Raw genomic sequence first — 19,251 nt, 5'->3', positions numbered from 1 at the left:
TGTTGCTTTGACCCCAGCATCTGCAGAGTATTTTGTGTTTACGATATGTTAACCCTTTCATTCCCAGTATCATTCTCATGAGCCTCCTCTGGATCCTGTCCAATGCCAGAACATCTATTCTTAGTTAAAGGATACAAAACCACGCCCAATACTCCTAGTGAGGCTTCACTAGTGTAAAGCCTTCGCATTACATCCTTGCTTTCATATTCTAGTCCTCTAGAGAGAATGCTAACGTTACATTTGCCTTCCTCATTACTGACTCCCAAGTCCCTTTGCCCCTCAGAGTTCTGAATTTCCTCCCGTTCAGAAAAATAGTCTACGTCTTTATTCCTTCTACCAAAGTGCATGACCCGACATTTCCCGACACTGTATTCCATCTGCCACCTTTTTCCCCATTCTCCCAGTCTGTACTTCCTTAACACTACCTGCCCCTCCACCTGTCACTGAGGTTGGCTGGAGCCCCCCCCCCCCCCACCGGCTCCCCTGCCAATGGTGGAGTAACTGTGGGCATAAGCTGCCCTTCTGCAAAGGGCGATCCCACTGTTCCCAGCCCTGGTGGGGCAAGGGGGAATGGGCTGATTTGTCCCGGCCATGGAGCGCAGTGCCAAGAGGGACAGGGATCGATATTCCTCTGGTTTGGGGGGGGGGCTGCTTTGGGTTCTGTCACTCGCCCTCACCAGTGCCTTATCAAGTCAAGTCACCTTCAACCATAACTACTGGTACAGAACATAGACAACGTTTTTCAGGACCATGGTGCTACATGAAACAGTATGAAAACTACATTGAATTACACAAGAAAAAACACAGAAGCTACCCTAGACTACAGACCTATCCAGGACTGCATAAAGTGCACAAAACAGTGCAGGCACTACAATGAATAATAAGACAGTAAGCACAGTAGAGGGTATAGTAGGTTGGTGTGAAGCCAGGCTGTGGGTATTGAGGAGTCTGATGGCTTGGGGGAAGAAACTGTTTACATAGTCTGGTCATGAGAGCCCGAATGCTTCGGTGCCTTTTGCCAGATGGCAGGAGGGAGAAGAGTTTATATGAGGGGTGCGTGGGGTCCTTCATAATGCTGTTTGCTTTGCGGATGCAGCGTGTGGTGTAAATGTCTCTACTGGCGGGAAGAGAGACCCCGATGATCTTCACAGCTGACCTCACTATCCGCTGCAGGGTCTTACGATCCAGGACGGTGCAATTATAGGGAGAGCATTCCCTCAGGTTGGGCTGTGGACCAGGAGTAGGTTCCTAAGGTGATATTTCCCGGTGGCCTCCCATTTCAATTCGACTTCCCACTCCCATTCCAACGTGTCAGTCCCTGGCCTCTCAGGTTGGAGGAGCAACGCCTCGTGTTCCGTCTGGGTAGCCTCCAAACTGTAGGCATGAATGTTGTTTTCTCCGGCTTCTGGTAATTTCTCCCCCACCCACCCCGCACCCTCTCCCTTTCCATTCCCCATTCTAGTTTGCTGCTTGCCCCTTCTCCTCACCTGCCCATCACCCCTCCCGGTTCACCACCTCCTTCCCTTTCTCCCGTGGTCCACTCTCCCCTCCTTCCCCTCCTGCCTCCAGCTTCTTGTGCTGGCTTCTGGCCCCCTGCTTGTCCAGTCCTGATTAAGGGTCTCAGCCCAAAACATTGGCTGTTTACTTCCCAGTATAGATGCTGCCTCCAGTGTTTTTGTGTGTGTGTGTTATTTTAGTGGACTCTGTAGACTGCCTGAGTGCTCAGGGTGTCGGGTACACCATGTCTTGTGGGTTTAATTGCTCCCGGAGAGGACAGCGTGAGGCCCAATGAGCCGTTGGTGAAGGGGCTCCCCCTGTGCTGTGGGACGGGAGTGAGACTCTGGTGCACTGAACTCCCACCAAGGTTTGTTGCTCTCTGTCCAGCAGCACACCGACCGCGCTCTCCCCAGAGCCGGCTGTGCCCCCTCTCCCCAGCACCAACTCTTCTGTCTTCTCCCTGTGTCCGCAGAGTCCAAGGAGTACTTCGATCGGTACTGCCCTCCGGTCACTGCGCAGGTCAACCACCCCTGTGTTGCTGCCTCAGTCCTGGAGCGTGCCGCCGTTGAGCTCAGTGCCGTCCAGGAGTGGGACGTGGAGTGGAACGGCCAGGGCTTGGCGTCCCGCCTGTCACCGGAGGTGGGTCCAAATCTGATTGTGGCACATCCTCTCTGTAGGGGTGCGGGGCGATGGGAGCCATCGATTTTTTTTTCCCCCCATGTCAGAGGGATTTGGGGTACCGGGACCCAGCTCTTCCACCACCTCCCAATAGGCAGGTGGGGCAACAGGACCCAGCGGTCCCCCTGGTAAGAGAGATGTGTGGCAATGGGACCCAGCTATTCACCCACCTCTCCGTAAGGGCGTGGGGCTCTGGATCTCAGCAGTTTCCCCTTTTTCTGGGGACTGTTTCCTTTGATTCCTAAAGCTGTTTTTTTTTTTTTGTAATTCCCCTGGGTCCCGTGACCTCAGGACTACAGAGCCCGCAAGTGCCAGCGGCTACAGAGACGGGTCCAGGAACAGTTTCAGCGCTGCGTCCAGCACGGACCCGGGGCAGCGAGCCACTCGACCTCCGACCTGGCCCAGCTCCTGCAGTCCTTCGGCACCGGCCTGGCCGGCACAGAGATGAAGGGCTCCCGCTTCACCCACACTGAGAGGTTCACCTTCACCCAGGTAGGAAAGCAACGCCGCCAGAATTCCCCGGGGGAAAAATTCCTGGGAACCCCCAGCTGATCCACACTCACTCCTCTGACAGACCTGAGCTTCCGCTGTAACGTTGAAGATAATGGGATTTTCCCTGCCGTTGTGTGTGGCTCGGGTGGGTAATGGGAATGGGAGTTGGTTTATTATTGTTGTGGGTACCAAGTGCAAAGCTGGTCTGGCATACAGATCAGATCATTACACAGTGGATTGAGGTAGACCAAGGGAAAACAATAACAGAGTGCAGAATAAAGTGTCACAGTTACAGAGAAAGGGCAGTGCAGGCAGACAATAAGCTGCAAGGGTCACGACGAGGTAGATTGTGAGGTCAAGAGCCCATCTAATCGTACTGGGGGCCGTTCAATAGTCTGATAACGGAAGCTGGTGAGCCAGATAACATTCCCTTCCGTTCCCCAAACCCGGATGCAGCTTCCAGCTACTTGACGTTACAACCGACAGTCCCTGCCTCTGTCAGCACGAGTAGACCCCAGCGCTTTTGGATAAAGACTTAGCTTTCCGGGCCGGAATTCCTCATGAGCCGTTGAGTGCCCCCCTGGAAGCCCGGGCACTGGACGATAGACTACTGGCCCGAGTCACACACTGCACACCACCCTTGTCTCTCCTCCTCTCCGGGAACCATCGAGATCAGGTACAATTCAATTTAATTTCCTCTCCTCAAGCTCCTATGGTTCTTGGGTGCCCCTTATTAAGCTGTGATAACCCCCTCATCGGCTGGTCCGCCGGGAGGATAGTCAGCTGCGGGAGAGGAAAAGAGGGAATGTCTGGGGTGGGGGGGTGTGGTCTTTGATACTGGCTGTTCACCGAGGGAGTGAGAAGCGTAGACAGCGTCTATGGAGGGGTGACTGCTTCCTGTGATGTGCTGAGGTGTGTCCACGACTCTCTGCATTTTCGTGCGGTCATGGGCGGAGCAGTTTCGGTACGGGGCCGTGATAGGATACTTGCAATGGTGCATCGATAGAGATTGGTAAAGGTTAACAGGGACATGCAAAACTTCTTCAGCCTCCCGAGGACGTGAGAGGCTTTGGTGAGATTTCTTAGCCGTGACGTCTGGACCAGGATGGGCTGTTGCTGATGTTCACTCCTGGCAAATTGAAGGTCTGGACCCTCTCGACCTCAGCGCCATCGATGTCGACGGGAGTCAATTGCCCCTCCTTTAAAGGTCTCCTTGGTTAGAGCCAGGAATAGGTGGCTGCCGCCAGTAATAGATCCGTCTGCCTGTGGAGTGGACATCCACCAAGCTGCTGGGCTCGCAGCAGATGTGGGTGGGAAAATGGTGGTGGTGAGGGGGGGGTTTAATTAGGACAAGTGAATGGCATTGCACTTTGTAAATCTAAGGTAATTGAGGCCCCCCGTGGTCAGGGTCAACCATGGATGTTGTATTCCAAGGGTCTACGTGATTAGCAAGCCAGGGCAGTACGATATGGAAAGCAAGCTCCCCCTCTCCACACATCTGATGAACCCAAAGGAACGGCAGAGGCCGATACACATTGGCACCAGCGGTGTCGCGGGAGCTGCCTTGGGGATTGAGCTCAACGTCGGACTGCCTTGGGGACTGAGCTCAACGTCGGACTGCCTTGGGGACTGCAGCTCTGGTTTTTCCCTTGATGTTTACTCCCGAAGGCTTCCCCGTGAGTCGGTATAGCCACAAGGCAGTGGAGGTTTGAGATCCGAATTTTTCCTCCTAGACGAGCTGCCAACCCAGGCTGACGAGCCCCATCTGCCCGAAGTGACTGGTTTTAAGGCGCCAGTAACCCGCCTTTGCCCCTTCCCCCGTCAGTAGAAACGTTTCCGCCGGGCTTAGTAGCTAAACCACATGTGAAGACTGGGAGCAGGACTTGGTTGTCAGAGGCTGCTTGAGATGCACGCCATTGGGAGCATTTAATAGGTAGCGGGATCTTATCCCCAATACCACTCCCGGCTACACTAACCTTAAGGAACCATGTGAGGGAAAGGTAAACAGTTAATGGCTGGGCCCATGGGAGTGCTGATGTCCTGGGAGGACTTGGGCTCCAGGTCCACACCTCCTGAAGGGGGACGTGCAAGCAGATATAGAACAGCAAAGATGATCTTGGAGATCCAGAAGTTCCTCTGTCATCAAGAATGAAGCATAAAACCTGTTGCTTGCTGATGTTTACAAGAATAGAAAATGAACAAAGGGAAACGGTGAGGTGTTTAAGGGGAGCATGAGGGGAAGTTTCACTCAGAGGCTGCTGAGAGTGTGGAATGAGCTGCCAGCACAATTGGTGGATGTGATTCTGATTTTATTGGTTAAGCGAAGTTTGGGTTGTACACGCGGGAGGAGTATGGAGGGCTATGTTCCAGGTGCACATCGATAGGATGAGGCAGTTTAAATGATTTGGCAGGGAATAGATGGGCTGAAGAGCCTACTGTGCTGTACTTTTCTATGACTAAAACGATAAAGAAGTGGTCATCTTCTGAAGAAAGCAGCTCAGACTAAATGGGTAAACAATGGTAATAATTAACCTCTAAAATAGCCAGACTCCAGAGTTGCAGAGGAGGACTAAGAAGCTTCCAGAAAAATTCAGAAGCAGCTATACTATACAATTACTGGAAAATTCACTGAACAATTACACGTATGTAGTTTCAATAGTTCCATTTAATATCAGAGAACGTACGCAATATACAACTTGAAATTCTTGTTCTTCACAGACATCCAGGGAAACAGAAGAGCGCCCCAAAGCATGAGGGACAGTAAAAATGTTAGAAACCCAAAGCCCCCCTCGTTCCTCCCCTGCACAATCAGCAGCAAAGCATGAACTCTCCCCCACTTATTTCAGCGAAAAGCATCAGCACCCACCACCCACCACACAATCAATAGCAAAGCCCCCAAGGGAGATCGTGTAGTACAGAAAAGCTGATTGTTCTCCCGACAATTCAACGTGCCACAGGCAGGACCACTTCTGCTGCAGGGTCAGACTTGGTAGATCCTTTGCAAAATTTGCTTTTCCACCCGATTTAGTGTCATATTCAACATCCTACACTACAAAATGTTAGCATATATCGCGAGCAGTTGTGGGCGCAGGACTGAACCCTGCAGCATTCCGCTCACCAACCAGAAAGACACCCGCTGGTTCCAAGGCAGTTCTGGCAGTGCCAGGCAGCGCTCACCCAGGCTGGCACGGTGGCTGGCCAGTCGCTTCTTGGGGAACAGATATGTCACCTCTTCTCACTTCCTCCCCACAACAGGAGGCCGAAACCGCGTTCCGTTCGATGGATGCAGTCCGCCCGTCCTCAAAGGAGTCAGAAGAGGTGAGTGTGCGTCTGGCGGAACCTCTCCTGGTCAGTTTAAACTCTGTTCTTGCATGCCATTCAGACAGATCAGACCGTTTGAGGAAGAACAAGGCAAAGCGGTGACAGAATGCAGAATGAAGTGTAACAGTTACAGAGGAAGCACAGTGCAGGCAGACAGTGAAGAAAGGCAAGAGCCACGGTAGATTGTGAGACAGAGTCCATCTTGTCAGAGGCTGTCCTCGAGCCTGGTGGGACGAGCTTTCAGGTTTTTGTACCTTCTGCCCAGTGGGAGAGGGGAGAAGAGAGAATGTCTGGGGTGGGTGGGTGGGTCTTTGATTGTGCTGGCTGCTTTAGTGGGAAGTGTGGACAGAGCCCGTGGAGGGGGGAGCTGGTTTCCGTGATGTGCTGAGCTCGTCCACAACTCCCTGCCATTTCTTGCGGTCGCAGTTGCTGTACCAAGCACAGGTGGAGATGAGAGAATATCTGGGACGGTGAAGTGTTTTGATCATGTTGGCAGACCGTCAGTCTCGGCCCCTCGGGATGGACGGTCCAGTGTTGGCAGACCGTCAGTCTCGGCCCCTCGGGATGGACGGTCCAGTGTTGGACAGACAGTCAGTCTCAGTCTCTCGGAATGGACAGTCTAGTGTTGAACGGACAGTTAGTCTCAGTCTCGGCCCCTCGGGATGGACGGTCCAGTGTTGGACAGACAGTCGGTCTCAGTCTCTCGGGATGGACAGTCTAGTGTTGAACGGACAGTTAGTCTCAGTCTCGGCCCCTCGGGATGGACGGTCCAGTGTTGAATGGACAGTTAGTCTCGGCCCCTTGGGATGGACAGTGCAGTGCTGAACGGACAGTTAGTCTCGGTCTTGACCCCCTGGGGATGGACGGTCCAGTGTTGGACAGACAGTGAGTCTCAGTCTCTCTGTGGAGCGGACGGTCGGCGTCAGATGCCCGGTCAGTCACTGTCCCTGTGTTTGCCCCCCCCCCCCAGGGTGTGCGTGCTCAGCAGGAGGAGGAGGTGAAGGCCTGCGAGCAGCAGCTGGAGGAGGTGTCACTACGTCTGGAGGAAGTGTCGGGGGACGTGAAGCATCTGCTGGTCACCGTCACTCAGGTAGGGGTACAGGACAATCCGAGGGCTGCCTCCCATCCCCGCACTTCCACCACCCGTGAGGCTGCAGGAGGGAGGGGGCGAGCCGCTGTGTCTGTGGGGGAGGGGATCCCGGTATTTACAGTCAGTGATACAGCACAGAGCTCGGCCCTTCAGCCCAGCTGATCCACCCTCCCTGCTCGTCCTCGTTGCCAACATTTGTCCCATTATTTTGTACACCTCTATCAAATCTCCCTTCATTCTCCTACTCTCTATGGAAAAAAGTCATCACCTATTCAACCTCTCCCTATAACTCAGATCCTCAAGTCCTGGCAAATTTGTCTCTGTACTCTTTCAAACTTATTGACATCTTTCCTGTAGGTTGGAGACCAAAATCGCGCACAATACTCCAAATTAGGCCTTGCCATGAAGTCTTACTTTGATTTATGAAGGCCAATGTGCCGAAAGCTTTCTTTATGACCCTGTCTACCTGTGACACCACTTCCAAGGAACTACAGACCTGTATTCCCAGATCCCTCTGTTCTACTGCGCTCCTCAGTGCCCTGCCATTCACAGTGTAATATCTACCCTGTTCTGTCCTCCCAAAGTGTACCCCTCACAGTTGCCTGCATTAACCTATCCGTAACCTAATTAAGCTCTCGAATATTGAAGGGTCGAGATAGAATGGATATGGAGAGGATGTCTCCGATCGTGGGGGAGTCTGGGATCGGAGGGCTCAGCCTCAGAATAGAGGGACATCCATTTAGAATGGAGATGAGGAGGAATTTCTTTAGCCAGAGGGTGGTGAATGCATAGAAATCATTGCCACAGATGACTGTGGAGGCCGTCATTGGGTTTATTTAAGGCAGGGACTGATAGATTCTTGATTAGTCAGGGCATGAAGGGATAGGGGGAGAACGCGGAGATTGGGGCCCAGGGGGAATTGGATCAGCTGTGAAGAAATAGCGGAACAGACTCGATGGGCCAAATGGCCTAATTCTGCTCCTATATCTTCTGGTCTTAAACTCCATCTGCCATTTTGCAGCCCATTTTTTTCCAGCTGGTCCAGATCCCGCTACAAGCTCTGACCATCTTCCTCACCGTCCACTACATCCCCAATCATTCACTAGGCTCATGGGCCTGTATCTGTGCTCTCGCGATCTGCGTAATTCTTTTTTTTTAGATTATGAGAACACTCAGTCCTCTTGTCATTTAGAAATGCATACATGCATTAAGAAATGTTACAATGTTTCTCCAGAGTGATATCACAGAAAACAGGACAAACCAAAGACTAACACTGACAAAACCACATAATTATAACATATAGTTACAGCAGTGCAAAGCAATACCGTAATTTGATGAAGAACAGGCCATGGGCACAGTAAAAAAAAGTCTCAAAAGTCCCCGAGTCGATCGACTCCCGAGTCCTCGATAGCAGGTGACAAAAGGGAGAAACTCCCTGCCATAAACCTCCAGGCACCGTCAACTTGCCGATACCTTGGAAGCAGCCGACCACAGCCGACACTGAGTGCGTCCGTCCGAAAACTTCAAGCTTCCTACCAGCTTCTCCGATACAGCCTCCCGGGCGCCATCCTCTGCCGAGCGCCTTCGACCTCACCCCGGCCGCCGAAACAAGCAAAGCCGAGGATTTCGGGGCCTTCTGCTCCGGAGATTCTGGACCAGACAGTAGCAGCGGCAGCGAAGCGGGCATTTCAGACGTTTTCCAGATGTTCCTCCGTACTCTCACGTCCGTCTCCATCAAATCAGGATTGTGCACGGTCCCCTACGTGACAGATAACAGACATCACCACCGAAGTGGCCGCGCGCGCTGTCATCTTCTCTTCCTCCTTCCCCCAAGGTTATAAATGTCAAGTACGTAATATTATGGTGATGGGGGTAAATTCAACAATGATGTGTGAGGCAGATGTTTTTTAGACACAAAGAGCAGTGGGTGCCTGGAATTTGCTGGCAGGGTAAAGGCAGGTGCGATGGAGACATTTCAGAGTCTCTTCGCTGATGAACAGGCGCAGACGGATCATGTACAGACGGATGAGATTCATTTGAGTGATGGATCACGTGAAGGCAGATGAGATTTGATTGAACGCCACATTGAGTTGAAGAGCTGAGGAGCCTTTTCCTGTGCCGTACTGCTCCGCGTCACGGAGACTGGCTTGGGCCCCAGACGCCGCTCCCCATGGTATGTGACCCCAGACCCGGACCCAGCTCCGTGGGTGACTGCAAACAGCCGGGCAGGATGCACGCAGCCCCCTCCACGGTCACGGAAATGTACCCTTGTTTCCTTTGCCCATCCAGCTTGCCCCCCACCCTCTCCTCGTTGAATCTAAGTGAGGTTTGTTATCACCGGCGTGTCGTGAAATTTGTTGTTTTGCAGCAACACTGCTGTGCGATATATAAAATCTGCTAAAGATTATGATAAAAATAAATACAAAGATTAAATAATCAGTGCGAAAAAAGAGCAGAATAGTGAGGCAGTGTTCAGGGACCCGATGGCAGAGGGGAAGAGGGTGGTCCTAAAATGTTGAGGGTGGGTCTTTGGGTCTTCATTACTACCTCCTCCCTGATGAGAAGAGGGCGTGACCCGGGTGGTGGGGGTTCTTAACGGTGGATGCCGCCGCCTCGAGGCGTCGCATCCTGAGGATGGTGGGGAAGCTCGTGCCCGTGGTGGAGCAGGCTGAGTTTACACCTTTCTGTGGCTTATTTCCATCCTGTGCAGCGGCCCCTCCGTACCAGACGGTGATGCAGCCAGTCAGAATGCTCTCCGCGGTACAGCTGTAGAAATTTGCTCGGCTTTGGTGGCAGGCCAGAACTCCTGATGAAATGTAGCCGCTCTCATAATTGCATCGACGTGTTGGGCCCAGGATAGATCTTCAGAGATGTTGACCCCCCCCCCCCCCCCGGCAGGAACTTTAAACTGCTCACCCTTTCCACTGCTGGACCCTCGATGAGGACTGGTCCCACGACTTCCCCCTTCCTGACTTCCACAATCAATTCGATACCACGTTAAACCGAACCTCACCATCCTCTGCATAATCCATGGCCCCCAGGCATTGCTCCTCCAGAGATCCGAAGACACACTACAACAAAAATTGAAAAGGATAAGCAGAACTCGGATCCACGGCACCCACTGCATCACCATGTGCCAGTTTCCAACCGCCTAGAATCGAGGAAAAGCTTTGCTACATTGGAGGAACTACTGCACGGAACATCCCCCCAAACATACAGGATTGACCTCTGGCAACAAACAGAAGCCAGAACCCCACCAAACAATACAGTGCAAGACCCCACAGGAATGTCACCAGATGGGGCACTGCTTGACAGACGGAAGTGGTGCACTCTCAACAGAGTGAGAGCGGGAGTTTGTAGGACGGGAGACAATATGGTGAAGTGGGGTTTAAAGACCAGCGAATCCTGTGAGTGTGGCGAAAGGGTGCAGAACATTGAACACGTTCTACGCAACTGCCCACTCTCACCTGATTTAGCTGACACTGACCCGCTCAACCCCAACCAAACACCACGAGGGTGGCTGGCTGTCTGGTGTGACAAGCTGCCATGATGACAGTCCCTGCTCAACCACGAGCCTCCTAAGCGCCTCTTTAGAAGCTGTCCTCTGCTGGGAAGGCTCGTGTCCGTGATGGGGCTGGCTGGGTTTGAACCCCTCTTTCTCCAGCCCTGCGCGGTGGCCCCTCCACACCAGACAGTGATGCGACCAGTCAGAATGGTCGACATTTGCCGGTCCTGGTGTGGAAGGTTCAGGGATCACCTCTCCGGGACGTTCCCCACCCCCCCAGCCGTGGGGGAAGGGCTTGGTTTGATGGGGTGTGGTGGTGAAGGTTGCTGTGCAAGGCCGACCCCCCCCCGCCAGGTGGGGGTGGGAGGCAGTGAGGGGGTGGGCGTGGGGTTTGCGGGTCTGTGTTGCGTCCCTGTGTGACGCTGGCCCCCTCTCCCCCCCATCACCCATCAGATGCGGGAGGGGGTGAGCGCGTTCTGTGGTTTGACAGGGCGGTCCAGGGACAGCTCTGCGTATGCCAGCTGCCTCCCGCCCACCAGATACTAGAGGAGGTGGGTGATCTGGGGTCGGGGGGGTGGGTTGGGGGGGGAACAGGTTGGGCTTACGGGGATGGGGGAGGGAGAGGTTGGTTTGGTGGGACGGGAAGGTTGCTGTGAAACTTCACCCCTGTTGTAAGTGAGGAAACAGATTCGGTAGGTCTCAAAGGACTCTGGACACAGTCTTGGTAGAAGGTTTTATTTACAGAAGGCAAACGTGGGAAGATGGCAACACGCATACAATTCACAGTAGTGGGATCAGCAATAAAACACACAGACAATTAATAAAATTGTGTGGGAACAAAGTACACACACACACACACACACACACACAGTCAATACGATACCCGACACCCCTTGACTCTGTGCGGGCACGGCTGTAAGATAAGATATTAGGGACGATACCCACACCCCTAACCCTATTCAATGCACAACTCACCAACAGCAGGGTGGTCCCTCGGAGGTAGCAAAAAAAGAGAGAGGGTCAAGTGCACGTGGCTTCCTTTACAGTGAGCAGGGCTGATGAGCCCAGCCCAGGTGATTCACAGGGAGGCCAGTGGCTTGGTGCCAGCAGGGTTAAGCTGATTACAAGGGCCAGTCGCCCGAGGTCAGGTACAAGGCCAATTAAAGGGGCCAGTGGTTAGGTGTGCATTGATGGGCGAGGAGGGGTCAAACCTTGATTGGCAGGTGGCGTGTCTTTCGACCAGGTAAATGGGCAGTGCTGTCACGTGACAGTCACGACCCCTCCAATACAGCCCCCCTCAACTCACCCGGTGCCGGGGGGTGGGGGGATGAGTGTTCTAGAGTCGGGGGAAGTGCTGCGGTGGGTGGGAGCAGGTTGGGCTTGTGGAGGGGAGCAGGATGGGCTTGAGGGGATGGGGGGGAAGAGAGAGGTTGGTTTGGTGGGAGGAGAAGGTTACTGTGCAATGCTAGTCCCCTCCCTCCCACTCGCGAGGTGCGGTAAGGGATGGGTGTGGTGGGGGGGGAACAGGTTGGGTGGGGGGGAAAGAGAGGTTGGTTTGGTGGGATGAGAAGGTTACTGTGTAATGCTGGCCCCCTCCCTCCCACTCATCGGGTGTGGGAAGGGATGGGTGTTCTGGGGGGGTGGGGGGCTGATGGGAGGGAACAGAGAGGTTGGTGTGGTGGGATGAGAAGATTACTGTGTAACTCCAGCCCATTCACCGGGTGTGGGAAGGGATGGGTGTTTCTGGGGTCAGGGGGGTTTCTGGTGGGGGGGGGGAACAGGTTGGGGGGGGGGGAGTGGTTGGTTTGGTGGGGCGAGAAGATTGCTGTGTAACTCCAGCCCCCTCTCTCCCATTCACTGGGTGTGGGAAGGGATGGGTGTTCTGGGGTCGGGTCGGGGGAGGGGTAGTGGTTGGTTTGCTGGGACGAGAAGGTTGCTGTGTAATGCCGTCCCCCTCCCTCCCACTCACCAGGTACGGGAGGAGGTCCATCAGGCGGAGCAGGCGGCGGCCCAGAAGGAGGAGCTGATGGGCGTGAAGCGCAGGACGCTCGAGCTGCTGCCCGATGCTGAGACCAACCTGTGCAAACTGCAGGTGAGGAGGGGCGACGGGACCCAGTGGAATCCCTCTCCGTGAGGTGGCGGGCAACGGGACCCAAAGGTTTCCCCTCAGCCAAGGGCCGGGTGATGGGAACTGGGGGCTGGGTAATGGGAACCAGCGGCCCCATCCTTCTCCTGCCTTCTGAAGGGCCCGGGTGATGGGAACCAGCCTCTCCCCCTTGTTTCCCGAGGGCTGGCTGACGGGACACAGCCACCCACTCCTGTCCCTTGGGGGCCAACCAGTGGGGCCTAACCACTCCCACCCCACCCCCGGAAGGGCCAGCCAACGGTCAGCCCAGCAGCTCCTCCTTTTCCCTCTGGGGGGCTGGCCGATGGGACCAGCAGCTCTCGCACTCTGAGGGGCAGGCGTTTCCCCTCAACTGGGAGGGTGTGAGGGAGTTGCTGGACCCAGTGGCTCCCTTCCCTGAGGGTCTGAGGCAGTGATTTCCCCATCAATCGCTGTGTGGGGGACAGTGGGACCCGGCGGTATCCTTCACGGTGAGGGCTGGGGTGGGCCCACCAGGGGGTTTGCCCGCCCGCTCTGAACCCACCCGCTGTTTGCCTCCCCAGGCTGTGATTGAGGGCAGCGCTCAGCGAATCGTCAAGCTGGCCCACCAGTGGGAGAAGCATCGGGCACCGCTGGTGTCCCAACTCCGAGAGCTGAAGGAGGTCCATTCCAACCGTGAGGTGAGGCTGGGTGAGGGAAAGGGGCACAAGGACTCAGTGGTTCCCCCCTGAAAGGAGTGTGGGGCAATGGGACCCAGCAGCTCCCCTCTCCCGGACGGGACACGGCGGAGGGAAGCCGCTACCAGCCAGGAGGTGAGGTCGTGTGGGGTGGGGCAACCATCGGCTGGGGCCGGTGCTTCCCGGGAGGCCCTTCAGCCCCTCAAATTCGTGCTGATGGGGAAAGTGCCCCCTCCCCTGATTCCCCAATGTGGCTCGCACATCCAGGTCCACAGCCTGGTTCGATGTGGATAGGTTCCTGCCTCTCCCGCCCCTTCTGGTCCGCAGCTCCAGACCCCGCTCCCTTCTAGGGTGGGAGGGGAAACATTCCCCCTCCTCCTCCCCCCCAACACACAACCCTCTAACCCTCTCCAGCAACCACTAAACCTCAGCCCCCGTGTTCTTCCGTCCCTCTGCTGAGGGAAATGTTTCCTTCCCACTGACACCCCCTCTTCCCCACCCCCACCCATAAAACAGAATATTACAGACCCTTCAGCCCACCATGTTGTGCCAGTTCTTTAACTCTCAGGCCAATCTAACCCCTCCCTTTGACAGCTCTCTCCATGTTTCTACCATCCATTTGCCCACCTAAGAGTTGCTTAAATGTTCCTAATGTATCTGCCTCTACCCCTGGCAGGCCAGTCACCACCCTCTGATTTAAAAAAAAATCTACCTCTGACATCCCTCCTCATACTTTCCTCCAATCACCTTAAAATCAAGCCCCCTCATATTAGCTGTTACCACCCTGAAGAAAGTCTCTGGCTGTCCTCTTACTTTGCAAACCTCGATCGAGTCACCTCTCACCCTCCTCCACTCCAAAGAGAGAAGCCCTTGCTCGCTCAACCCGCAGTACTGTGCGAGGGTCTTGGGCACGTATACGGTATTTAGCTGGGCTGCCTAAGACCCTTGCAAAGTCTGCACTTGTCACCTGGAGCGGAGAGCGAGCTTGTAAATCTGGTGGGAGCCAACGATGTTGGGGCTGTCGAGGGTGGAGCGCTGCGGGAGGGGTGTGGGGCAGGTGGCAGGGGAGGAGTGCTGGGCTGCAGAGGGTACAGACACACCCAGCCCTGACACACCAGCCAAGGTCGTTTGATTCCAAACAATTGGTTTATTGATCAATTACAGAACATCTCTCTCGTGCTTCCCTCTCCTCTCCTCTCCCTTACCCTTTTCCCCACCATGATTCCCCTCTCCCTGCCCCCTTCCCACTCTCAGTCCACAATAGAGACCCATATCAGAATCAGGTTTATCACCACTCACACAGGTCATGAAATTGTTCTTGTTTTTGCTGTGGCAGCAGTACAGTGCAATACATAAAATTACCACAGTACTGTGCAAAAATCTTGGGCTCCCTAGCTGTATATACTTTTGCAGAGTACTGTGTCTACACAAGATGTGCCCGCCAATCCAGCATCCTGGTAAATCTCCTCTGCTCCAATTCTAAAGCTTCAACATCCTTCCTATGATGAGGCGACCAGAATTGAACATAATACTCCCAGTGTGCTGTAACCAGGGTTTTATAGAGCTGCCGCATTACCTCATAGCTCTTGAACTCAGTCCCCTGGCTCCTATTTTTTTCACATTCAGATTTATCAACACATTCAGTGAAATGTGTGTTTCGCATTAGCAGCCAACGCAGCCTACGTTACAGGTGACATGGTAGCATAGTGGTTAGCACAACGTTTTACAGAACCAGCGGCCTGGGTCCTGACTGGAAAGAGTTTGTGCATTCTCACAACATTTTACAATGGAAAGAGTTTGTGTGTTCTCACAGCGTTTTACAGAATCAGCAACTGGGGTACTGTCTGGAAGAAGTTTGTGTGTTCTTGTGGGTTTCATTCTGAAGCTCCGGTTTGCTCCCACAGTCCAAGCTGGTGGGTTAATTGTCCTGTGATTAGGCGAGGGTTAAGTCACAGGTTGTTGGATGGGTTTATTCCACACTTGTGACCCAGTGAGTGGATGTGCTGCAGCCAAGGTTGTCACACGTTCCAGCACCAACATAACACGCCCACAATGTTCCCAGCAGCATAGCGGGCCCTGTTCCAGCCCTCCCACTCACCCACCTGCACGAGCGATCCTCCAACTCCAGAGCAGCTCTTCAGCATCCAGGCTTTGGCCAACAGCCTCCCATTTACAGGCTTTCATCTTTGGTATTGACCCCCGGACTTAGCCAGTGTCCGGATCTCGCAGGATGAACTCCGGTCGTGTCAGCTGACCGGCCCTTGTGCCTCCAGTTCGCAAAGACGTCCGCCAACCTGGGGATGGCCACATTGCTGGCCTTTTGAACATGGAGCAGAGGCCTGACCTCTAACTCCCCTACGTCCCCATCCCTAAAGCCTAATCTGACCTCTAACTCCCCCACGTCCCTGTCCCTAAAGCCTAATTTGACTTTACTCCCTAAATCCCTGTCCCTAAAGCCTAATCTGACCTTTTACTCCCTAAATCCCTGTCCCTAAACCCTAATCTGTCCTCTAACTCCCCACATCCCTGTCCCTAAACCCTAATCTGACCTTTTACTCCCCACATCCCTGTCCCTAAACCCTAATCTGTCCTCTAACTCCCCCACGTCCCTGTCCCTAAACCTTAACCTGACCTCTTACTCCCCAAATCCCTGTCCCTCATCCCTAATCTGACCTCTAACAATACTCTATTCCTAAAACCATCCCTACGAGCTGAAAGAAAAGTCTCTAACAGTTCCTTTCTAGGTGTTGCCTATTTAAGAGTCGGTTTAACTGCATCTTAAATGAAATGTGTAGATGTGTACATTATCAGCCCGGGTGGCATGTTCCAAATATCCTCTGAATAAGCTTCCCCCTTCAGATCCTCTAAGACTCTCACCTCCCTCCTTAAACCTCTGCACCCTTGGCTTTGATTCCCTTCATCTAGGGTGAAAGAGTCCGACTACCTGTACCTCCCAGAGTGGTTGAGCACTTCAGCTCATCTAGTCCGTGCTAGTGTGGTCTTCTCCCATCGACCTCCACCCCTCCCATCCATGTACTTGACCAAAACTTTCCTAAATGTTGAAATCAAACCTGCATTGGTCACTTCCACACTCTCACCACCCTCTGAGTGAAGGATTTTCCCCTCACGTTCCCCTCAAACATTTCACCTTTCACCCTGAACCCATGACCTCTAGTTCTAGTCCCACCCACCTCAGTGGAAAAAGCCTGCTTGCATTTACCCTATCTATACCTTCATAATTTTGTACCCCTCAGTCAAATCTCATCTCAATCTTCTACGTTCCAGGGAGTAAAGTCCGAATCTGTTCAACCATTCCTTCTAACTCTAGTCCTCCAGTCCCAGCAACATCCTTGTAAATTTTCTCTGGGCTCTTTCAACTTTATTGATACCTTTCCTGTAGGTCGGTGACTAAAACTGCACACAATACTCCAAATTAGACCTCACCAACGTCTTATACAACTTCAACAAACATCCCAACTCCTATACTCAACATAATGATTTATGAACACCAATGTGCCAAAAGCTTTCTTTATGACCCTATCTACCTGTGATGCGTCTTCCAAGAAACTATGGGCCTGTATTTCCAGATCCCTTTGCTCTACCACACTCCTCAGTGCCCTACCGTTCACTGTGTAAGACCTATCCTGGTTTGTCCTCCAAAGGTGCACCACCTCGCACTTGTCTCCATTAAACTCAATTTGCCGTTTTTCAGCCGTCAGCTCTGGTTTTCCTCGCTGTCCCCTACAGTCTTGGTGTCACCACCACCAACCTCTGTGACACACCACTAGTCGCAGGCCTCCAGTAAGAGAGGCAACCATCTGCTACCACTCTCTGGCTTCTGCAAAGCCAATGTGTAATCCAATTTACTACCAAAACTTTAGTGCCAAGCAACTCTTGACCGACCTCCCATGTGGGACCTTGTCAATTGCCTCGCTAAAGTCCATGTAGACAACATCCACTGCCTTGCCTCCATCGACTTTCCTGGTAACTTATCGAAAAGCTCTGTAAGATTGGACCTACCAAGCACAAAGCCATGTTGGTAATCCCTCATCGTGTCCGTGTCTATATAAATACTCATAGATCCAATCCCTCAGAATACCTTGCATTAGCTTACTCTACTGATGTCAGGCTCACCAACCTATAATTCCCTGGGTTATTCTCAGAGCCTTTCTTGAACAATGGAAGAATTCTCCAATCCTCTGGCACTCACCTATGGCTAAGGCCATTTCAAATGCCTCCGCTTGGGTAAGGTTCTGGCACAATCTCCCCTCAGCTTTGGAGTACTGAGGAAGTATTCCATCTGCCTCGATCACTCTTCATCGGCATTTGAGGATCTGTGGCTGTGTACTCAAAGCTTCCCATGTGCTGCCCCCTTCCACCCTCCACCCCCGACCCTTTACACTGCTCGGGCACCTCCCCATCTTTGTTCCTGTGTGTCTCGGGATTAAATTCCATCCATCAGCCGAGCTCTCCACTCTGTGTCTGCCTACGTCCCAGGTCACTGTCAGGACGACAGCCAACTTCACCTGCAGAACCCCTTTATGGTACTGATTGATTCTGTTATGGTAATTATTCTGTAGATTTGCTAGGTATGCCCAGAAGAAAATGAATCTCAGGGTTGTATACAGTGTCATGTATGTAGTTTGAGAATAGAGTTTAATTTGAACTTAAATTGGATTGTTGTTGGCACATGTCGTCACTGGGGTGCAGCTGAAAACTTGTCTGCATTGAGGTAGAAGAGAGAGCAGCAGCAGAGTGCAGAGTGAAGTGTAGCAGTTGCAGTGAAAGTGCAGTGCACGCAGACAATAAGCTGCAAGGGTCACGGTGAGGGAGACTGTGAGGTCAAGGGTCCATCTTATCATAGGGACTGGTCAATAGTCCTGTAGAAGTGGGCTAGAAATTGTCCTTGAGCCCGATTGTATGAGCCTTCGGACTTCTGTATCTTCTGCTTGATGGCAGAGGGTGGAACACCAGGAGTTGGAGAATATGATGTGTCTGCATTTGGGACGTGGACCACACGCTGGGGGGGCGATGGGGAATAAGCTCACGACGACTTTGATAAAATGCAGGTAGATTGCATCAAATACACCCCCCTCCTCGGCCCTCCGTGACACCTCCCCACAAATCTCCTGAGTTAGGGGGCTGGGGGTTCTCGCTCCTCCTCACTCCTGTCTCTCTCCTCCCTCCCGGACAGCACGAATCTACGCGGAAGCTCGAGGAGATCAAGGCTCTCCGGGAGAAGATAAAGACTTCAGCAGAGGAGGCCAAGAGGAAGGAGGTGTTGTACAGGCAACTGGTGAGACCTGTGGGAGGGGCAATGAGGGGCGAGGGGCGGCAGTGGGGGAGGGAGCTCTTTGGGGGGGGCGAGGGATGCTGAGGAGGGAGGGGGTGCCATGAGAGGGGCAGCAAGGGGAGAAGTGCCCCACTGTGAGAGGGGCGGCTAGGAGGGAGGAGTGGGACGAAGGATTGGTCTTGGGGCTCCAGCAGGGAGTGGGGGGAGGGACAGTGGGGCGTGGGGGCACTGGTGAGGAGTAAAGGCAAGTACTGAGGCTCCAGTGACTGTTTTCCCTCCCCAGGTGACGGAGTTGGGGACCCTGCCCAAGGAGGTGGGCCGCTCTGCCTACACCCAGCGCATCCTGGAGATCGTCACCAACATCAAGAAACAGAAGGAGGAAATCTGCAAGGTGGGGGCACGGGGTGTGAGGGAGGGGTCAGCCTGGAGTTGTGGAGGAGGAGGGCAGCTCGGAGTCACCACTGCGTCCGGTGCAGCCTCTGAGCATTAGACTCTCTCGCTTCACGCTGTCCTCCAGCCCTCAGAGTGGCGATGGGGGCTTCGGCTGCACTTCCCGCTGTGTCTCTGTTCCCCTCTCCCGTTCAAAGAGGTGAT

General features: G+C 53.5%; 1 protein-coding gene across 5 annotated transcripts in view; it reads left to right on the top strand.

Annotated features, from left to right (window-relative positions):
- Positions 1 to 19,251, top strand: part of ccdc22 (coiled-coil domain containing 22) — a 33,152-nt gene that overhangs the window by 6,025 nt on the left and 7,876 nt on the right. For 3 of the 5 annotated variants that reach the window (XM_072246294.1, XM_072246293.1, XM_072246295.1), the window contains exons 6-13: positions 1,970 to 2,136; positions 2,467 to 2,667; positions 5,923 to 5,985; positions 6,959 to 7,078; positions 12,556 to 12,675; positions 13,251 to 13,367; positions 18,559 to 18,660; positions 18,941 to 19,048. In XM_072246294.1, the coding sequence (XP_072102395.1) occupies positions 1,970 to 2,136; positions 2,467 to 2,667; positions 5,923 to 5,985; positions 6,959 to 7,078; positions 12,556 to 12,675; positions 13,251 to 13,367; positions 18,559 to 18,660; positions 18,941 to 19,048 (998 nt within the window). The remainder of the gene's footprint in view (positions 1 to 1,969; positions 2,137 to 2,466; positions 2,668 to 5,922; positions 5,986 to 6,958; positions 7,079 to 12,555; positions 12,676 to 13,250; positions 13,368 to 18,558; positions 18,661 to 18,940; positions 19,049 to 19,251) is intronic. The other 2 variants (XM_072246297.1, XM_072246296.1) reach the window with 1 other exon arrangement.

The sequence above is a fragment of the Mobula birostris genome, chromosome 29, assembly GCF_030028105.1.
Source record: "Mobula birostris isolate sMobBir1 chromosome 29, sMobBir1.hap1, whole genome shotgun sequence".
NCBI lineage: Eukaryota > Metazoa > Chordata > Chondrichthyes > Myliobatiformes > Myliobatidae > Mobula > Mobula birostris.
The sequence above is the reverse complement of the archived record's forward strand: the minus strand, read 5'-3'. Positions and strand labels throughout refer to the sequence as shown.